This window comes from Ctenopharyngodon idella, chromosome 9 (assembly GCF_019924925.1).
Source record: "Ctenopharyngodon idella isolate HZGC_01 chromosome 9, HZGC01, whole genome shotgun sequence".
Classification (NCBI taxonomy): domain Eukaryota; kingdom Metazoa; phylum Chordata; class Actinopteri; order Cypriniformes; family Xenocyprididae; genus Ctenopharyngodon; species Ctenopharyngodon idella.
In genome coordinates, this window is record NC_067228.1 from 5,961,753 (window position 1) to 5,983,419 (window position 21,667).

The following is a 21,667-nucleotide window of genomic DNA, read 5'->3' on the forward strand; positions in this document are numbered from 1 at the left end:
CCTCCTTAAAATAGCTATTTGTGCCCCTACAGGTCTGGTGTACGACACTCTGATGCAGAAACACCAGTGCATGTGTGGAAACAGTAACATCCACCCCGAGCACGCCGGACGCATTCAGAGCATCTGGTCACGACTGCAGGAGACAGGACTGCGCGGACAGTGTGAGGTAATTCGTTTGCTTATATCTGTCTGTTTATGAGATTATCTGCTGTTTTAGCGGTAACATGATATGATGTTTGAGCACCAAACATATTTAAGTTGTATAGCTTCAGCCTACTGGTTGATTTGGCAAGGTGAAGGATCATTTTAAGATCTGTAGAGGGCGCTGTTCAGCCATCACTAACACAGCCACACACTCCCTTTGATGAAACTTTATGAATAAACCAAAGAGTTTTACTCAACAGAAAAGGGGGGGTGAGATTGATTTGAGCGTGTTTGAGGGAAAATTGAGCCGGGAGAGAAAAAGAGGCATATAAGAGCAGAGGAAGTGCTGGTGAATTACAGCCTGAGACCCTTGTGAAAATACTTCTCTTTTCACAATTTAATACACATTTTTTCATTACAAATTTGACAAATCCAAAGAGCATCTTATATTTCAATGGAATCTGCAGCATCTGACCTTTGTACTAATGAGTAACGTTTTCTATTTTAATTAGTGACCTAAAGATTATTTTGTCTTTTTTATTTTTCTGTAATATTTATATATTTATATATATTAATAATAATTTTTCAAAGAAGTCTCTTATGCTCAACAAGGCTGCATTTATTTGATCAAAAATACAGTAAAATAGTAATACTGTGAAATATTATTGCAATTTAAAATAACTTATTTTTTTATTTTTTTATTTAATTTATTCCTGTGATATAAAGCTGAATTTTCAGCATCATTACTCCAGTCTTCAGTGCCACATGATCCTTCAGAAATCATTCTAATATGCTAATTCATCCTTACTGAATAAAAGTATTAATTCCATTCAAAAAACCTTTGATCGATTGTGTATTTCTTCTCAATTTAATTCTAAATGTTTAACTATCATGCAACTAAATGACAAAAATCAGATTATTGTTTGCAGGCTTGTGGGCACGAAACCCCACACACTAAATATAGTATGCTTTGAGATATAAATAACATTATTTTACTCCCTTTACCACATTTTACAAGGTTTAGATCTGTTTCCCTCCAAGTTACCACAGAAAAGCAGTGTGTGCCTGCTTATCTCTGCCTCCACCTGCTGAGGGCAATTCCTGAGCTCTCTCATCATCTCGAGCCCTGATCGCTGGTGCCTAATGGCTCTCGCTGGATCTAATCTCTCCTGCCACGCTGGCTCCATTGCGTCAGGCCTGTTAGAGGCAGTCGCATAGCTGCAGTCTCTGTTTTCCTCCAAACAAACAAGTAAACAAGCACGACAATGGCATGGCCGCGCGTCCGCTCTCTCGCCTACGTTCGCTCCGTGGTGGGGATGTTTATTGTTCTGGGAGATGGAAACAGTGAATTGGGCCTCAATTAAAGGCAGTCATGACTCTAATACCCCCTAATCTACAGCAGGGGGGCCCTTAAAGAGTGTAGGGTTGTTTTAAGCTGCCGCCAGCCAGCACCGGGCCCCCGCGGGCCCCTCTTTAACTGCCCTTGCTGTTAAATCCGAGAGGTAGTACGTCCTGTTGCAGGTGTCACCTCGGCAGAACCCTCCCCAGAGCGCTTCCACAGGTGGGCAGGTCCGCCTCCCTCTTGGATGGTTTGTGCCTCGGAGGCCAGAGCTATTAAAAAAGGGAAAATGACATTATTGCAAATCCAGCAGCTCCGGCACCTCTGAGGACCGGCGGCTTTGTTCTACAGGCATGTGGGGCCCAGTTTGGCGTGGGAGGTGGACAGCGGGCCTGTTTTAGCTCTGCTAAAGACTTTAGTCAGAGTATAGAGTGCTGCAGGGATGACGTATTTTTGTAGGCCATCCCAGAGTTCGCATCACCCTGATTCCCTCGACAAAAACCCAATAGGATTTTTCAATTTTTGCAGAAAATAAGGTCTGTGACTAACAAAATCTTTTGATTCTTACACGTTTTGTTTATAATGATAATCTCTGAACACAACTTATGAATTTTGAAGCGTAAATACAATCGTCAGAAGTCAAAAGCTAAATGTAGGCTATAAACGAACTACACCACGGTCGCATGACTTCAACATCACCACCATTAAGCTTATGACTCTTTCAGTCTTTGTTTGAAAACATTTTCCCTGAAAGTTTGAATTATAATAGTTTGCAGGAGTGTGATTTTAAACACAACAAAGCTGTGAAAGCGGACTAGTGAGTAGATGAGTTTGCCTGTTTGATGTGATGACGTTTAATATCCCGACAACATTCTGTAGTCCCATTAAGACACAATCCACCATTTTCAAGACAAGTAAAAGCTTTTTAAAAAAATCACAAGGGGTATTACTGATGTATTTTATATCGTAGAATAAAACGTGAAAATATCTTGAACTTGTGTTCACCACAGACCTTATTTCCAGCATTTAACCAAAAACCCATTCAAAAAAATGATTAACTTCAGGACGATGGAACCTGAAGCTCTAAAATGCAACTTGTTTCAAGGTTTTGGTCTACAAAAATACTTCATCCCTGCAGCAGAGAGGGTGTGAGGGCAGTACAGTACTTTCGATATGTTCAGTCAACAAATGCTAAAAAAAAAAGCCAAAACATTCCAGTCAACAAGCTACTATAAAGCATGCTGCAAAACTGTAAAAATTAGACATGACTAGGGCACTTCAATCCCATTGAAAGGAAGTTTAGCTGAGTGTTTTAAGAACTCCATTTTTGTAAATAAGTGCACTTTACGTAGATGATTTTATTTATTTTTTAAAAATCCATGTTTTTGGTCAGATTCAACTTATACACTGTCAGAAAAAAAGGTACGCCGCTGTCACTGGGGCAGTACTCGAAGGTACAAAAGTCAAAAGGTACATCTTTGTACCTTACTTACCCCTAAGTGGTACATATTAGTACCTTAAAGGTACACATTAGTACTTTAAAAGTACATATTAGTACCTTTTCCCTTTTGTACCTTTAGGGTACTGCCCCAGTGACAAGCGCCGTACCTTTTTTTCTGACAGTGTATAATGTAAACTCAATGCATTTGCAACCTGTTTAAATGTGATTTTATTTCGTTAAATAATTTAAAATGTTAAAATCTGAATTTTGAGGCTCTAAAAATGTAAACTGTAGCTTAAACAGTACAGTAGTGTTGTCGAAAGTATCAACTCCGTTACCAAGCCGGTGCTGAAATTTTAAAAGTGTGACACTTTGAGCGCTGTTGAGCGGATTGGCCATTGTGTTCACGCACTCATCAGATATGTCTGTGATTGGCTACAATGACCAACGCTTCAAAAACATGTTGTAAATAGACATCTTTGACACTCTTCACCAAGTGCTTACACAGATATACATGGGAGCGTTTGAAAGAAGGCGTCTATCAGAGGACCAGTCCACTGATAGACGCCTGCTTCCAAATGTTCTTACTTTCAAAACGCTTTCAAACACTTCCGTACATTGATCATTGTAGCCAATCACAGACATATCTGTTGAGCGTGTGAACACAATGGCCAATCAGAGGTGATTATGAATCCACTCAGCGCTTAAAGCGTCACATTTTTAAAATTTCAGTGCCGACTTGGTATCGAAGTCGGTACTTTTGACCACACTCCAGTACAGCATAGTGCTTGCAACACCATGGTCATTGGTTCGATTCTCAGGAAATTAATTAAAAACATGTATAGCTTGAATGCAATACAAGTCACTTTGGATAAAAGCATCTGCCAAATGCATACATGTAAATGAGGAAAATTTGTTTGAGTTCAGTTTAGATAGTTTTCATGGTGTTTGTTGTTTTTGTATAACTCATTTTATCTAGGTAAGATGAATATACAGTTTGGCAAACAATATTACCGACCTTAAACTTTTGAAAGTTCAATTTAAGAACAAGTAATATACACAAAATGGTTGTATTTCAATTAAAAATGTTCAATTTTTTATATTATATATTAACAAAATTCACCAAAAAAGTAACATTAAAATCTCAAAATGTCTAAATTTCAGCGTATTAATTTCAGTATGTTTGTTTCATGACGCTACTAGTGTAAGATTGAAACTCACAACCTCCACTTCATCCATGTCAAATGAAATATAGCATCTTTTCTTACTCAGAACTCTCTCTTTTATTTTTTGCAGTGTATTCGAGGCAGGAAAGCCACTCTGGAGGAGCTACAGACGGTCCACTCTGAGGCTCATGTGCTGCTTTATGGAACCAACCCCCTCAGACAGAAACTGGACAGTAAGAGAACACAAACACACACACACACACACACACACACACACACACACCTGACTACACCACGGGCTGAATCTGAATGAGTTTTGTGAATGAGCGCATTGTTGTATTTCTCTCTCTGCGACATTTGGAGCCTCCGATGGCCTTCTCAGTTATTAGCCTGTGAAGCGCTGCGCCTGGACTTCTGCAATTATCCACATTATTTACGCTTCTGCAGCCAGATCCGCCTTACAGCATGTTTCCTAAACGCTGCAATTGGTTTCATTTCTTTTTTTGGCCAGTTGTTGTTCCCTCCCCATCCCAAACTCCCTTGTGTTCCCCCCTGTCAGCTCACTCTCTGCTTTCATCAGTCATGGCCTTGATCTGAGTCTGCCCCTTAGCTGTCCGTCAAGGCCGTCACCTCTCTGCCAATAACAACCACACATGCAGTTTTCCATGACTTCAGCTTCAGCTCCGGCCCCCTCGTGCAGCGATCAAACACATGTTTAAATGACATGCCCTTTTACACACACACACACACATGCATGGATATTTCACACTCGTCAGGTACAAAGACAACTTCTCAGTTTCCTATCTGATTAACAGACTTTTGATGTTAGTTGCAACAATGTGTTGCTTTATAAGCAAAGTTGATTTGAAAAATAGGGCAATTTTAATCAATAGATGCTTTGCCTCATTGAGAAATGTTGGAATATTGCTTTCGTGTTTGTGCACTAATAACTAGGGATGGTCATTGTGGTCATTTTGTTGAGTACTCGGGGTTGGTGGTCCATCTGTGCTGATTTTTTAAATTGTTGGTCTATTTACACATGCGTTAAAAGGACGTCTTTTGCCATTGCAGTTTTTTAAGTGTACTAATGCCATTTTCTTGCACAACATATATTTTTTTTAAGAAATATGTATTTATGTGAAACAAGTTGTTTTAAGTCACCGCCACAGTTTGTTTTTAATTTATTAAAATTACTTGCAAGTTGGATATTTTTGTTAGAAACTACTTACAATTCAGTAAGTGAGTCATATATTAATTCGGTAACCAATCTGATGGATTTAGTGAGTTCATGTAGTGAAATATGCATCAGACTGATTCAAACCGATCGGTTTGAGTGTCTTTTTGACCAATTCATGAAAAGAACCTGCTCATAAGAGTCATTGGTTCATGAATCAGATCTTATTGGTTGCACTACTGTAAATATTTTTGGTTCATTAAAAATAATCGACTCATAAGAGTCATTTGTTTGTGAATCAAAACTTCATTGGTGTTTTAGGTAATTTTTAAAAGAACCAGCTCATAAGAGTCAGTTGTTTGTGAATCAGATGACACTGGTCTGCCTCAAAAAAGCTGCCTCATAAGAGTCATTAAATCATGAACCAGACTATACTGATTGGACCATGTGTTTGTGATTCACTAAGAATCATCTCAAAAGAGTCATTTGTTTGTGAACCAAAAGACATTGGTTGCACTATGTTTTCGATTCATTTAAAAGAGCTGGCTCATAAGAGTCATTGGTTCATGAATCAAATGAGAAGGGTTCCACTATGTTTTTTATGTCCACTATGTCTTAAAAGAGTCATTTGTTTTTTTGTTTTTTTTAATCAAATGACACTGATTGCACAGTTTTTGATTCACTAAAAAACCTGGCTCATAAGAGTCAGTAAGTTGTCAATCAAATGACACTATATGTTTTTTTATTCACTAAAAATAACCAGCTCATAAGAGTCACTTATTTATGAATTGGGCTACACTGGTTTCACTCTATGTTTTGGATTCACTTTTAAAGAACCAGATCATCAGATTCATTAGTTTGTGAATCAAATAACATGGGTTGCACTGTATGTTTTTGATTCACTAAAAAAAAAAGCTGGCTCATAAAAGTCATTAAATCAAAAATCAGACTATATTGATTGGTCTATATGTTTGTGATTCACTTAAAATGATCATCTCATAAAGAGTCATTTTTTATGAATCAAATGACATTGCTTGTACTATGTGTTTGATTCATTTATAAGAGCTGGCTCATATGAGTCATTAAATCGTGAATCAGACTACAATGATTGGACTATATGTTTGTGATTCAATAAAAAGAATCATCTCACAAGAGTCATTTGTTTGTGAATTAAATGACATTGATTTCACAATCTTTTCGATTCATTTAAAAGAGCTGGCTCATAAGAGTCATTGGTTCATGAATAAAATTACACAGGATGCACCATTTTTGTGATTTCACTAAAAAAAACTGTCTTAAAAGAGTCATTCATTCACTAAAAAAAAAGCTGGCTTATAGGAGTCATTAAATTGTGAATCAGATTACACTGATTGGACTATATGTTTGTGATTCACTAAAAAAATGAGCCCATAAGAGTCTTTAGTTTTTTAATCAAATGACACTGGTTGCACTATATGTTTCTGATTTACTTAGAAGAGCTGGCTCATTAGAGTCATTGGTTCATGAATCAAATGAAATGGGTTGCACTGTATGTTCTTAAATTCACCTAAAAGAATCAGTGCATAAGAGTCCATTAGTTCATAAATCAAATGACACTGGTTGCACTATAGGTTTTTGATTCACTAAAAAGAGCTCATAAGAGTCATATATGAATCAAACTACACTAGTCATGCTGTATGTTTGTGCAGCCAGCAAAGATGTCTTGACATCATTTTGTCACATTTTTGCTTTAACCTGCAAGTTCACAACTACAAAATTAGCCCTTTCACCGTGGTGCTCCAGATTTAGCTAAAAAGTGGTGCAAAAACACTTCTAGCCTAAAGTACTGTATATTTCTGGCCTGACATAACTCACATCTTGAACACACATCTTGATATTCACGTGCAGAAGACGATTAGATCAGTGATGTTGTGGAGCTCACACAACTCTCATCTCTTTTTATGTCTTTCTCTCTCTCTCTCAATAGGCTCAGTGACACCCATGTTCGTGAGACTGCCGTGCGGAGGAATCGGGGTGAGTTTCTCTTTCTTTCCCGTGTGTAAATAACAGCCCTGTTTGTTCTCCCTCCCCCGAACTCCAGCGGCAACAAAAACTGTTGCTCTCCTTTCTGCAGAGCGGGTAATTGTGTCCAGATGTTTTCTATAAACAAGCTGTGTGTGTGTATTCTCTGATGATGATGAATGAATGGATAGACTTGTTCTTCAGTGCTGAGTGGATAGTGTCAGCCACACTCTTTCATGGCTCTGGAACAGGAAGTACTCATCCTCACTTCTCTCATTCTGCTCGTGCCCTCCCCTCCTGGAGTAGGTGAATGATTCAGATGGACCGTGAATGGTTTCCTGTAATGAATGGAGAGATGGTTCAGTCATTCATGTGAAAGTATACAATGTACTCTCGCTTTTGTGTTGTTGTTGATATATTCATAGGTCAAAGGGAGATTATACTTTTTTCCAGGGCTTAGCCTGTTGCAACTATTGCACATAATCATGACTATTTGGTAAAGTATGATCATTCCATTTACATTGCATTTATGCATTTACATTGCATTCAAAATATGCACTTTATTAGTTCATGCATTCCCTGGGATTTGAACCCATGACCTTGCTGTAACTTGCACCATGCTCTATTGTTTGAGCTATAAAGATACTATGTTAATTTTGCCATGCAAATAAGGACATTTTAAAAGAATATAAAAATATATGAAATAGGCGTGTAATATGTTGTGTGAGCGCTTCTAACAAACTCATGAAGTGCAATGATCATGATTTGCTTTAAAGGCACAATATGTAGATTTTTCGCCGCTAGAGGTCGCCTATTCAAAACAAAGGGGTAGCTTGATGACGCCGAGATTGAGCGCGGAATCATGGGAGATGTTGTCTTCACCTCACAGCCGGTGGAAAAGAATCGGGACAGGAAATCATTTTCATGGATGAGATTATTAATGTTACTGTAGTATGAAGCAGAGCAGGGCGAGTGCTGTTGCAGCGGAACGAGGCCGCTGGAGCGATTGCTAGTGAGAGACGAGTGCTACACACGTCTCGAAAGCAGCAGAAGTTTTATTATGCCGCAGTCGCCGTTTCGGCTTCTTCCAGTCAAGCATATATGGGATAAAGCAGCACTGTTTGTCATATCATATGTTTCCCACAATTTTATGTCCTGTGTAAATGCGCTTATGCCGCTTCAGAACAGCATTAAACGGTCTGTGTAAATGCACATTTTCGTGGTTTTATGCCGCTTCAGATTTGGTTTCTGTGCTGCCTTTGCTGTGTAAAGATGCCTTTAGATACATTTGAGTGTGTTGAAAATGATGTTATGACGTTACTCTGTGCGTTCACTCAGCGGCTGCTATGAGACACTTGTTGCGCACTGCAGTAAGCTAGATCGATTTTAGAATAATAAAAGCTGGATGGCTTGTGTTGCTAAATGGCATGCAATTAATTTTAAAACATATTTTATGATGGAGAGAATGCTGTATTACTGTTACTAAAATAAAGCTGCATCTGATTATGCTGTGTTAGCTACTTCACAAAATATTGTTGTCTCTGAGGCATGATAAAAACATGGTACTCGCGGAAAATCAAGAAAATGAGATTCAAACAATAAGACTAAACATGTTGAGCTATGTAACAATAATTAGTTTTCTGTCCAGAAATGTATGCAAACAGTTGTTCCCTTGTCTAATAAAACACATAATATATTAAAGCGTCTTTGGTGTTTCCATGGTTTCTACAAAATCAAGGGTAACGCGGGTATGATGTCATTGATAGGCAACGCACAGACATGCTCCAAAACCTGGTTAAAATTGCTTATTTCTCTGGATTTAAACATTCTTGGAAACATCTGGGATAATGTAAGTACACAAGTCAACAAAATATATAACACTGTTCTAGTGGTTTTTGGATATTTTATTCCAAAAATCTTACATGTTGTGCCTTTAAAGCCACAGTTGCTGATAAGTGCGCTATACTTCGTTTTAACATTGAAGTAGTTCCATATATTTTTGGTTGTTATACAAATCTAATGACGCAAAGTGTCATAGAAGACGAAGCGCATATTGGATCAAAAGCCTATTTAATCGGACCTGTAAACCTGAAATCGCCACTTGAAAGTAGATAGGACAGAAATATTTTACTGTTGCATAATAAAACTCTTATTTTCAATGAATCACAATAATCAATATTATAAAACTATATAACTATTTATTATATAAAATGGTTTCCACAAAAATATTAAGCAGTGCAGCTGTTTTCAACATTGATAATAATAAGAAATGTTTCTCGAGCAGCAAATCTGCATATTAGAATTATTTCTGAAGGATCATGTGACACTGAAGACTGGAGTAATGATGCTGAAAATACAGCTTTACACCACATCTTTACAAATTTATTAAAATAGAAAAAACTTTAGAGATTTTTAAGATTAAAAAAATTATCTTAATTATGTCAGATAACACTTAAGTAAAACATGGTCAGGTCAAAGTGTCTGAATAATTTTTGGTTCCAAATTTTTATCAATTTTACTGGTAGTCCACTGTATGAAGAATTTTTGGGTATAATGTGTCACAGTTTACTTTATTTTGCTATCCTCACTTACATAAATAAACTATAGTGTCCTGCACCCACTAGTAAAAATATATCAAAATGTCAAAAATGTCTGAAGAATTTTTGGATTTGACTATATATATATATATATATATATATATATTTTTTTTTTTTTTTTTTTTTTTTTAATATAAAGACTTTTACTCTAATACATTGTTCAGGTAAACTGGGATCCCAAAAAAAAGTTTACAAAGAATTTGAAACAAGTTGTCTGACAATTAATAGGCAGACAAATTTCCATTTTTGGAAATTGTTTGGAAAGACAAATTTTAATTTTTGTCTATTTGTTTTTGTGCTTCCAGACGCATTGAGGTGGATTTGGTCTAGTTGGTGAATTTGTGTGTGTGTGTGTGTGTGTGTGTGTGTGTGTGTGTGTGTGTGTGTGTGTGTGTGTGTGTTTAGTTTAATGGAGTGACCTCAGGCAGGGCTGTTGGGGGGGACTGATAAATGGCAGGCGGTCCCGTCTGGCTGAAGTCACAGTGTTTGAGCTGAATGGTGAGAAACAGAAGGGCTCTGGACTCTTTTATGGAAATGGAACAAAATTGTTGTCTTCCTGCATCTCTAGAGCAAAAATTAGCCTGTCAGGGTGAAGATAAACTGTGCTTGTTCATTCCAACACGCTCCCCAGCCCTGCCTGAGACCTGCGCCCCCAAACCTTACTTTCTACCGCCTTTACATCATGGGCCACACTGGGGTGGGCTTCTGGGGCTTAACCCTGAATGTTTTCATGTCTTTCGCCAAGTTTCTGGTTTGTTCATTTGCTTTAAACTACACATAGTGTTAAATGTGCTCTAAGGCTTAGTGGCTTTAATATTAACACCAATAATATTGAAAGTTTCACTTAATAAAAATGACTCTTCTCTTTTTTTATTTTGTATTATTTGTTTTCATTATTATTTGTTTGAAAGTGTTTTATCATGGCTCTAAACTTAGTGAGCTGCCAATGTAGGCAGTATTTTAAGGCATCATAGTTGCACTTCAGACTCAAAGACTTGGAATATCCTAAAATGCCCCTAGAAGTCACATGTCTATATTTCACAACCTTTTGCTCTCTGTCTCATTTATTTCTACACTAAATTTCTTCATCATGCACTCTTGCTCTGTTTCATTAGCTCACTCTCTCTCATTTCCCTAGCTTTCTCCCTCACTGTTCCCGGATTCATTTTTTTCTGTTTTAAATGCACCACAGGCTCGTAATTCGTGACAAAGTCGTTCTTGGCGGAGCTTGAAAAGACCGGAGGTTTTTTACGTTGCCCTTGAGCGCTCATGCCATTGAAAAGCTGAATTCATAAATGGATGGAGGATATGTATGCTGAGAGGGAGACCCAGGGTTGGTAAACCCCTTCGGAGCGCCTCAGCGGTTCTGCAGATTTCTCACTTCCCTCTCGCCGTCTTTCTTGTTGCCAGCTTGTTGTTTCATTAAGTTCTTATTTCAGCCCTCCCCTCCTCATGCTGTTGCAAAGACGCAGACTGTCCTAATATTCCTTCCTCTAAGATGTTTCAAGCACTTTAACAGAAATGAGTTCAGTGTTCGCAGGTGGTTTATTGGAAAACCGTACTGTAAGTAGAGCGTGATGATGTCTTGGAAGAGAAAGACGTTTTATTGGCTGTCGGTTAGAGATGTTCAAGACAAGACTTTTTGTAATTGGCACAATTTTTCACCATTTTAAACACATTTCTTTCACTAGTTCAAATACATTGTATGGTTAAATATAAAAAAAAAACAGTTTTATATCTTTACAAACATTGGCTATTTTTCTGTCCCATGCACATTGGACCACAGAAAGCCAAAGGGTAAAAACTTTTTTTCCCCTTTTTATTTAAAAGTTATCTTAATACTTTTTATGTGATGTTGAACAATTGTATTTTTTATTTATTTATTAAACAGCATTTTTATATATTTTATATAATAATAAATTATTATTATAAAATAATGTATTATTTAATATGAAATTATAATTTATATTAAATATTATTTTATGTTATATTGTATTAATATTATATATATATATATTATATATATTTATATTTTATATTAATGTTATTTTATTTTATATTATTTATTATTAAATAATTATTTTATATCATTTTAAATAAAAACAACAAAAAATGATATAAAACAGACAATATATATTTGTTTTCTGAACAAATACACATTGAACTACAAAAAGCCAAAGAGTAAAACTTTTTTCCACTTTAAAAAATAATAATTTATTTTATTTTAAAATGTATATTATATTAAATTTATTTTCATTTATAAATTGTTATAATTTATAATATATTATTTTTATTTATTTATTTTTAAACAGCATGATTTAATATATTATTAAAAATAATTTATAATTAATTTTACAATAATTTACATTTTTAATTATTTAAAACAATCATTTTTAAACATTTTATTATTTAAAATAATATTTTTATATATTTTTTAATGTAAAAAAGCAACAAAAGAATATTTAAAATATTTAAAAAAAAATTATTTTTATGTTTTCTGAACAAAATAAAAGCAGTACTGGTCCGTGCTAAGCTCTCTAATAGAAGAGATCTTGTGGTTATGGAGGTGGTTGCTTAATGGCTCAAGTTTTTATAATATTCTGGTCTCTATGGATTCCAAGGGCCGTTTGCATAAACTGCTAAGGCTAGTCTCATAACTTAGTCATCACATTTTTCTTTAAGGCTGTTCATAACTTTTGTCATTTAGTCATTTAAGGTTAAATCGGTCTAATTTGAATCAGAAAAGACTGATTACTCCTTGGTTAACTGCTTATTGGTCAAACTAGTTCTTAAGACACAGACTTAACATAGTGGCTAAGTTTATACAACTGTCCCCAGGTCTCATTCATGCTGAAGTTTTGTTCCCTATCGGCAATTACGAGCAATAGTAATAGTGATGCTTGTCATAGCTAAACACTATTAATTAACAATGACACTTCATGTCAAACTTGCAGTGTAGGAGATGTTATTCTGCACTTTGAGCACCTGTTAATCTGTAGAGCCGGTAGTATACGCCTCATGAATTATTCCCTGTTTTACCCATGACCCCATTTAAGTGCACTGTGCTCAAGTGTTAGTGTGTGTGTTCCTATGTGTGTGTGTTCATTTGTACAGTAATTGCAGGCTGTAGGGCAGACGTGTGCGAGCATAATCAGTAGTGCCTGATGAATGGCTGTTTTCTGTCTCTAAGCATTCTGGGAAATGCCCCCCTTTCCAAGCCAGGTCTCTCCCGCCACTATTTGCCTTCATGTCACAGAATAAACTCGCGCTCTTAGCCTGTCTGCCCTAAACTCCCAGCATGCTTGCGTCCTTTGGGTTGTGCATTAGGTGTCAAATAGGCCTCTGGCTTCTTTGTGACCATGTTGTTGGTTTGTGTGTCAATCTCGGTGTGGCGTTTTCTCTTCCTGCTTGCTGGGCAATCAAGCAGCTCTGTGAGAACGAGAATGAAACAAAAGAGGATGTTTGGGAACAGTTGGGCATTCAGACCTTATGTACTCTTCTGTGTATGAAGCCTCTCTGGGTCTGTTTGCTGTCCGCTTGAGTAAACGTCTCACTTCTCTCCTGTGTAGTCTGTCAGAGGTCTGTCAGCTGTGAGAAAACACTGGTGTGAGACACTTTCCTCTTTCATCATATACATGGATTGTTGAGGAGAGACATCTTACACGAACTGCTGAAGATTGATCATTGTTCATTAAATTAGGATGCATTACCATTTTCAATATTTGGTATTTGTCAATACCATTTAATTGACTAGAAATTGCTCTTTGGGAGTACAATCATTTTTAAGTACACTACAACTGGACTATCTCCAATGGGATTAATGATTTGTGGGAAGCAAAATATGAATTTTCATGAAAGATAACTCTGTTAATAACATCAAATACACAATACTATTTACTCTTTCTTTCTTTCTTTCTTTCTTTTTTTTTTGATTAAATTATTTTTAGATTTAATGTTGTTAAACATTTTGTATTTAATCATTTTTAAAATATTCTTAATATTTAATATAATTTTTAAAAATTGGTTTGTTTTTGTCAACCATTTAATTATATTTTAACTTATATATTTTATATATTACTCTATTCTCTTTATTATTTTTAGTCATTTATTCCTTATTTTTTTTAAATGTAATATTTTTTATGAATTATAATACTTAAAACAAATATATATATATATATATATATATATATATTATGAATTTTTATAATGTATGTTTAATTTGTTAAATTTGTCCTCCCATTTTTTATATATATATATATATATATATATATATATATATAGTACATCAAATGACACTTTACTCTCTTCTCTTTACTATTTTTAGTCATTTATTCTTTAGTGTTTTTTATATTTAATATTAAAAATATCATATTTCTAAAATATTTGATATTTTAATAAATTTTAATACTTTGATTATTTATATATATATACATATATATATATATATAATATATATGTGTGTGTGTGTGTGTGTGTGTGTTTGTGTGTGTTTAATTTTTTTAATTTTTCCTCCCATTTTATTTAGTTTTATTTTATATTGCATTCACATATATATACTTTAAAGTATAACAAATGCAGTAATGTACCAAAAATATAAATCATATCCGTTGGCTTAATAAGTTTCGTAAACACATATATTTTTTGTCTGTTTTTATTATTGGTCTTGCATTTTAATGAGTATGAGTAAATGAACACTGTCACACTTGATAGCACTCCCAGTATCGGATCATCTCCACCCTAAATGCAACAGACATGTGTTTGTGTGTATTAACAGGTTGACAGTGACACTATCTGGAATGAAGTTCATTCGTCCAGTGCTGCTCGTCTGGCTGTGGGATCTGTAGTGGATCTGGTGTTTAAGGTGGCTTCAGGAGAGTTGAGGGTAAGACTGACACTCTCACACACTCACTGGTCACAGATGTATGTTTAATGCACATCCAATCAGAATTTAGAGTCTGAATTATGCGTTTCACAAATGCGATTCCCCTCAGCTGCCGCCCACCCGAAATCTCAGCATAACACACTGAAATATCATCACATTCAAAAACGACACGGCTCATAACCCTGCCTCAGCCCTAAGCATGCCCAGAAAAATACTCCTACATAATGCACCATCTGCAATCTTTTCTTTTTCTGTTTCGCACTCTGTATCTGCATAAAATAATATCCTCTGAAGTGAGGAAGGATAATAAAATCAAATCAGGCAGCTGCAGGCGGCCCAGTGTGAACTCTGAGGTAATGTAGCATCACGCATTAGCAGACTTAAAGTCCTCTTGCTCTCAGTAGCCATGGGGCGGCACCCAGCAACATAGTAGCATCCACTGAGCTTTATTGTCCACCAGCCCCAATGGAAGAGACATTAGCTGTGAGGAGTCAAGGAGGGACAGGACCGAAATCTAAGTGGTGTTTCCCAGAGTCACTTTGGAATTATGTTTTTGCAAATTAACCCACATTCATTAGCATACTTCCGTTATACTGTGTCCAAGCCAGGCGCAATGCAACAAGTTCCAGTTTTGAGTCCTCACTGAAAGTGAACCGCTGCATCACATGACAAAATAGCTATTTATAATAGCTATAATAGCTACTTAAAAAATTGAACTTAAATGAACCATTATTACATCAAACTTCCAATAATTGACACTGAATAATAAAGTAAAATCTATGTTATTATATTTTTTAGAGAAATATAAATGCCTAGAAATTGCTTTTTGTAGGTATAATCTCTTTAAAAATTCTTTTCGTAATTTTTAGTGATCACAACTGTAATAAAGCTACATCGAGGCTGATGATTTGAGGGTAACACATTTATGTATATATGTATTTACTCGTTCTTTTATTTAAACATGTATTTATTTATTAACATTTATTTTAGCACATTATTCAGTTATTATGCTTTTCATTTTTATTTTCCTATTTTATTCTATTTTTTCTAATTTTTTATTCATTTATTCTTTTTTTTAAGTACAACAAATACATTAATGTAAGATTAAACTAAATAAATTAAACTTTATTTCATCAAACTCCCAGTAATTAACAACTCCATAATAATTCATTTGAATTATTGTTAATTTATTATTTTTAAATAGTTTTTAATAAAATGATACATTCATTGATTAGTTAATTAACTTGTGTACTCAACCGTGTAGTGTATAAATTTTAAAGGTTATTTTGTCATTCAACGTCATAATGTATGATGTTTCAGACATCCCACACTTTGTTTTTTTTTGGGTAATTAAAAGGACAGTTCACCCAAAAATTAAAATTCTGTCATTATTTACTCACCCTCAAGTTGTTCCAAACCCGTATGAATTTCTTTCTTGTGCTGAACACAAAAGAAGACATTTTGAAGAATGTTTGTAACCAAACAGTTGATGGACCCCATTGACTTTCATAGTATTTTTTTTCCCATGCTATGGAAGTCAAAAGGGTCCATCAACTGTTTGGTTACCCATATTCTTCAAAATATCTTCTTTTGTGTTCAGCAGAAGAAATAAACATACAGGTTTGGAACAACTTGAGGGTGAGTAAATGATGACAGAATTTAAATTTTTGGGTGAACTATCCCTTTAAGTTCATCGTCCGGTTATTTAAAGTGTACTTTTTCTATTTGGAATTTTCAGTGTGAACTCACTACTCTCACTGTTTATACTACGAAACGGCATAGAGTAGTGCATAAGTACGTGAATTGGGATGCCCCTACTAGTGCTTCTGTATTTCTCAATTCTAAGGTCTCAGACATTGTGTGTGTTTGTGTCCACAGAACGGCTTTGCTGTGGTTCGACCTCCAGGACACCACGCTGAGGAGAGCACTCCCATGTACGTTCTCACTGTATCTCTATGATCTCAAAATAAACCCCACAGCCGATATCAGCATCCACTTTAAACTCATGCACAGCATCATAAATCAGTGTTATACACACTATTCTCTCACATAAATGAATTCCAGCTCTGCAGTGGACCTCCTGGCCAAGACTACAGGACTTCCAGCACTCACGCTGGCTTCAGTACAGTAATGCAAATTGTCGGTGAGGTGAATACAGCACAGTAGGCCAATCTTATCTCCACACAGACTCACGCCAGTTTTATTTGGAAGGACTAGTGTGTGTTGTAAACGGCATTTTTCATGAGTAAGGTAGACTTTGGTGTGTCTTTTCTGGATTCATTAATTAAAGGGGTTCCTGTAGCTCTACTTTAGAGTTTTGATTTCCAGGGAACACTCACAACTTAAAAAAATACATACATTTAAATGTATTTTATTTAGATTTTTTCATTTTGATGTTTAGTTTATATTGATAGAAAATAATAACAAAAATCAAGGTGCTAAACTGTATTTAGACATTCCTCAAATTGTGGTTAACAAAGTTGAAAAAAATGCAAAGCTCATATAAAGTGACCATTAGTTTGACCTCAACATTGTCATCCAACGTTTAGTGTTTCCTTTTACTGACCAAATGCTGAAACATAATAAAAAAACTGATCTCATGATTTATTTTGTAAGAGTTTCAGGCCCTACTTTGTGATTTATTCATGAAAAGTGCCATTTACTCCTGATCTTGCATACTCTGGCATGACTCTGTTTGGGTACACGATGTTCTCACTGTTAAGCTCGAGCAACTTGGATGCAATTTTATTTATCTTGAAGCTTGATGGTTTATCCAAATGAATGTCAGGTATCGTTAATGTGGGACTAAATTCCCTCTAATTGCTGAGCTTTGCTGCTCTAAAAGGCTCGAGCGTCACAGCCGCTCCTCCCATCTATATTCCCAGTGCGTCTCCCTCATTACGGAAAGGTTAAAGTAAACGAGTGTTCCTCAGTCTCTATGGTGAAAGGTTAAATAAAAGGATCGTTCCATCGATGCCGTGTTTGGGGAGCCGACTGAGGTTTGGTGCCTCTGCCGTGGGCCGTGGGCCAGGCCCTGTTCTTACGCTCTGATGTCAAGCCAGGACGCAGTGGGTGAATCGTGTCATTAGCGAAATGAGACAATCCATCAGGCCAGGAGGTCCACTTCACAAACGCACACGATCAGGCCCTCCACAATAGATCACACACGCACCGGCTGACTGCTCTGGTTCTGTGTTCTCTCTCACACGCTGTTTCTTTGCTTTTGTTTTTGACACAAATAACAGGGGATTTTGCTATTTCAACTCTGTCGCCATTGCAGCCAAACTCCTACAGCAGAGACTCAACGTCAGTAAGATTCTCATTGTAGACTGGGTAAGTGCACACTCAATCAGATTGTGTATAATTTTATTTTATTCCCTGAAATCATATTTTTTTAAATATCTTTTTCCTATTTTTGTGCCACTAGAGTCACCAAACTGAATTACACAAATAATCACCATTTTCAAACCGATTCCCTAACACATTTAGCACCATTGGTGCATATACTGTATAAAAAAAAAAAGAGTATACACATCATTTTTAGTAAATGTTCTTGGGCACCTTTTATCACAATTTAACAGTTTTCTTTTTTGCTAACATAACCAGTGCCATTACAGTGGGGAAAACATGTTATGTATTTTTATGTTTTATAAATATTTAATTTATAAAATTTTTAATGTATTAAATATGATAGATAGATAGATACATAGATAGATAGATACAGTAGATAGATAGATAGATAGATACATAGATACATAGATACATAGATAGATACAGTAGATAGGTCGATAGATAGAGTCAGTCATTTATAATACAGTATTTAATAAATATTTATAATGCTAACATAACCAGTGCCATGACAATGGGAAAGAAAAAAAAATATATATATATATATATATATATTACATTTTTAATAAAATATTTAATGTTTCATTAAATTTATTATATATTTTAATATTTTATAAAAAATGTAACCTCTATATATATATATATATATATATATACACACATACACACACACATACATGTACATATTACATTTTTAATCAAATATTTAATGCGTTTTATTAAATGCATTAAATATTTTAGTATTCTATTAAAAATGTAACATATATATATATATATATTAAATATTTTGATATTTTATAAAAAATATAACATATAGTATATATACATTACATTTTTAATAAAATATTTAATGCATTTTATTAAATTAATTATATATTTTAATATTTTATTACAAATGTAACATATATATATATATACACATACATATTGCATTTTTAATTTTAATTTAAATGCATTAAATATTTTATTAAAAATGTAATACACACACACACATATACAGTATGTATATATATATATATATATATATTACATTTTTAATGAAATATTTAATGTGTTTTATTAAATATTTATAATTTATATAAAAATACATATAATTATTTTTTTACTGTCATGGCACTGGCTATGTTAGCATTATAACTATTTATTAAATACTGCTAAATATTTACTAAATACTTAAATAAATTTTATATATATATATATATATTTATGGTATGTGGTCCAGCGGTAGCCTGAAATGGGTCCACATGCTCAAGAAGACAAGTGGCGTCAGGGCAGAGCTCTGCTGGGGTCATTAGGGTTTCTGGATGCCTTTTAAAATGGCTTTCATTTCCTCCTGTCTGTCACATGGCTCTTCTGACAGACCTGCTGTATACAGGGAATCTGACTGTGACATGTAGTGCCAGACATGAAAAGAAATCAACAAAAGAATACAGCTCTTAAACTGTCCTCCTGCATCACAGACGGCTCAGAATAGATTTTTACACACTTTTCATTCCAATGCAAATACACCAGAGTGGTGGCATGTCTTTTTACAGCATCTGATTTTTATATTGTTTAACCAAATATTATTGTTTTGAGTAGATTGATGATCACTTTAGAATGGAACAGATGACATATGAATTGTTTGTACTGTTGTGCATTAGGATGTTCATCATGGCAACGGGACTCAACAGGCCTTCTACAGTGATCCTAATGTCCTGTATGTGTCTCTCCATCGCTACGATGATGGGAACTTCTTCCCTGGCAGTGGAGCCCCTGATGAGGTGGGTTTGATGTGCCTTTTGACATTAATTGATATACACTAATATATGTTCAAAAGTTTAGGGTTGGTGGTAAGATTTTTAAAAAATTTTGAAAGAACTCTTTTATGCTTCCCAAGTCTGTATTTATTTGATACTGAAAAATACTGAAAAAATGACAAAAAAAAAACTGTTTTCTGTTTTAATATATTTTAAAATGCACTTTATTACTGTGATTCAGCATCATTACTCCAGTCTTCAGTGTCACATGATCCTTCAGAAATTCTAATATGCTGATTTGCTGCTCAAGAAACATTTCTTATTATTATCAATGTTGAAAACAGTTGTGCTGCTTCATATTTTATGGAAACCGTGATACATTTATTTTCAGGATTGTAACAATGTACAGAAAAGTCTTTAAGGGGGCTTTCACACTGGCAGTTTATTTTGAAACGGGGTGCGGTTCGCATGAAAAATTGCTAATGTGAAAGCTGTCATGTGAACCCGGGTGCGCACTGGGGTACCGAACCCGAGACTACCTGAAGGATGTGGTCTGAGTTCGGTTGCACTCGAGCTGTGCTGCGGTTCGCGTGAATATGAAAGCAACACGGACTCGGATGCGCACTTGTTCAGGAAGTAAAGTAACCTGCGCATGCGTTTTCACCGATTGTAATGTATTTACTTAAAACACATATAAGAGATGATAGTGTTGATGATTTACCTTGGATTCAAGTAGGAGTGAGCCTGCAGTGTATTCGGGCTTTGCGAGTGCAAACAGAGTGGCAAATGAATGGCAATCAGCTGTCTCCTCAAAATAGTCTGTTTGCAAGCAGCGGAAAACCGTCTACATGCGGCGCACATACAGTAAACACAAGTGTCATTTACTCTGCTGCACATAATAGCACCACATTAATAAAAAACACTATTTATTGACCCGCGTTCTGTTTTCTGTCATGCGCCTTGCACGTCTGTGATGACGTAAGATGAACGCAAACGCATCAGGGTTCGACAGAATAATTTTGAGTGTGAAACCAGACCAACGCTGCGGGGGGCACCAGGAACAATTGCGCCCAGGCTCGGACCACGGCAAACGAGCCCAATGTGAAAGCCCCCTAAGTCACTTTTGAGCAATTTAATGCTGAAAGTATTATTTTCTTTCAAAGAAAAAAATCTTAATGACCACAAACATTTGAATGGTACTGTATATCACAGTATGTATGTATTTGCTTTGAAACTGAAAAAGTAGCTTAAAAATACTACTTTTTTCCTCCATTTTCATTTTTTTCAGTAAGAGAAACCATAATTTAACCATAATTTTGACATTAATATATATAAATTCAAAATACAAGGCATACAACATGATTAAAAAATATATATTCAAAGATCCTAAATCAGGTTTAAACCTGAAAACAAACATTTTTGGGATTTTGTAATATATATATATATATATATATATATATATACAGTATCTCACAGAAGTGAGTACACCCCTCGCATTTTTGTAAATATTATCTTTTCATGCGACAACACTGAAGAAATGACACTTTGCTACAATGTAAAGTAGTGTGTACAGCTTGTATAACAGTGTAAATTTGCTGTCCCCTTAAAATAACTCAACATACAGCCATTAATGTCTAAACTGCTGGCCACAAAAGTGAGTACACCCCTAAGTGAAAATGTCCAAATTGGGCCCAAAGTGTCAATATTTTGTGTGGCCACCATTATTTTCCAGCACTGCCTTAACCCTCTTGGGCATGGAGTTCACCAGAGCTTCACAGGTTGCCACCGGAGTCCTCTTCCACTTCTCCATGATGACATCACGGAGCTGGTGGATGT

The 21,667-nt window shown here is 35.3% G+C and overlaps 1 protein-coding gene across 4 annotated transcripts in view; it reads left to right on the forward strand.

Annotated features, from left to right (window-relative positions):
- Positions 1-21,667, forward strand: part of hdac4 (histone deacetylase 4) — a 236,345-nt gene that overhangs the window by 173,705 nt on the left and 40,973 nt on the right. For all 4 annotated transcript variants that reach the window (XM_051904805.1, XM_051904806.1, XM_051904808.1 and 1 more), the window contains 7 exons: positions 33-166; positions 4,221-4,323; positions 7,231-7,277; positions 14,637-14,744; positions 16,623-16,678; positions 17,990-18,077; positions 19,736-19,855. In XM_051904805.1, the coding sequence (XP_051760765.1) occupies positions 33-166; positions 4,221-4,323; positions 7,231-7,277; positions 14,637-14,744; positions 16,623-16,678; positions 17,990-18,077; positions 19,736-19,855 (656 nt within the window). The remainder of the gene's footprint in view (positions 1-32; positions 167-4,220; positions 4,324-7,230; positions 7,278-14,636; positions 14,745-16,622; positions 16,679-17,989; positions 18,078-19,735; positions 19,856-21,667) is intronic.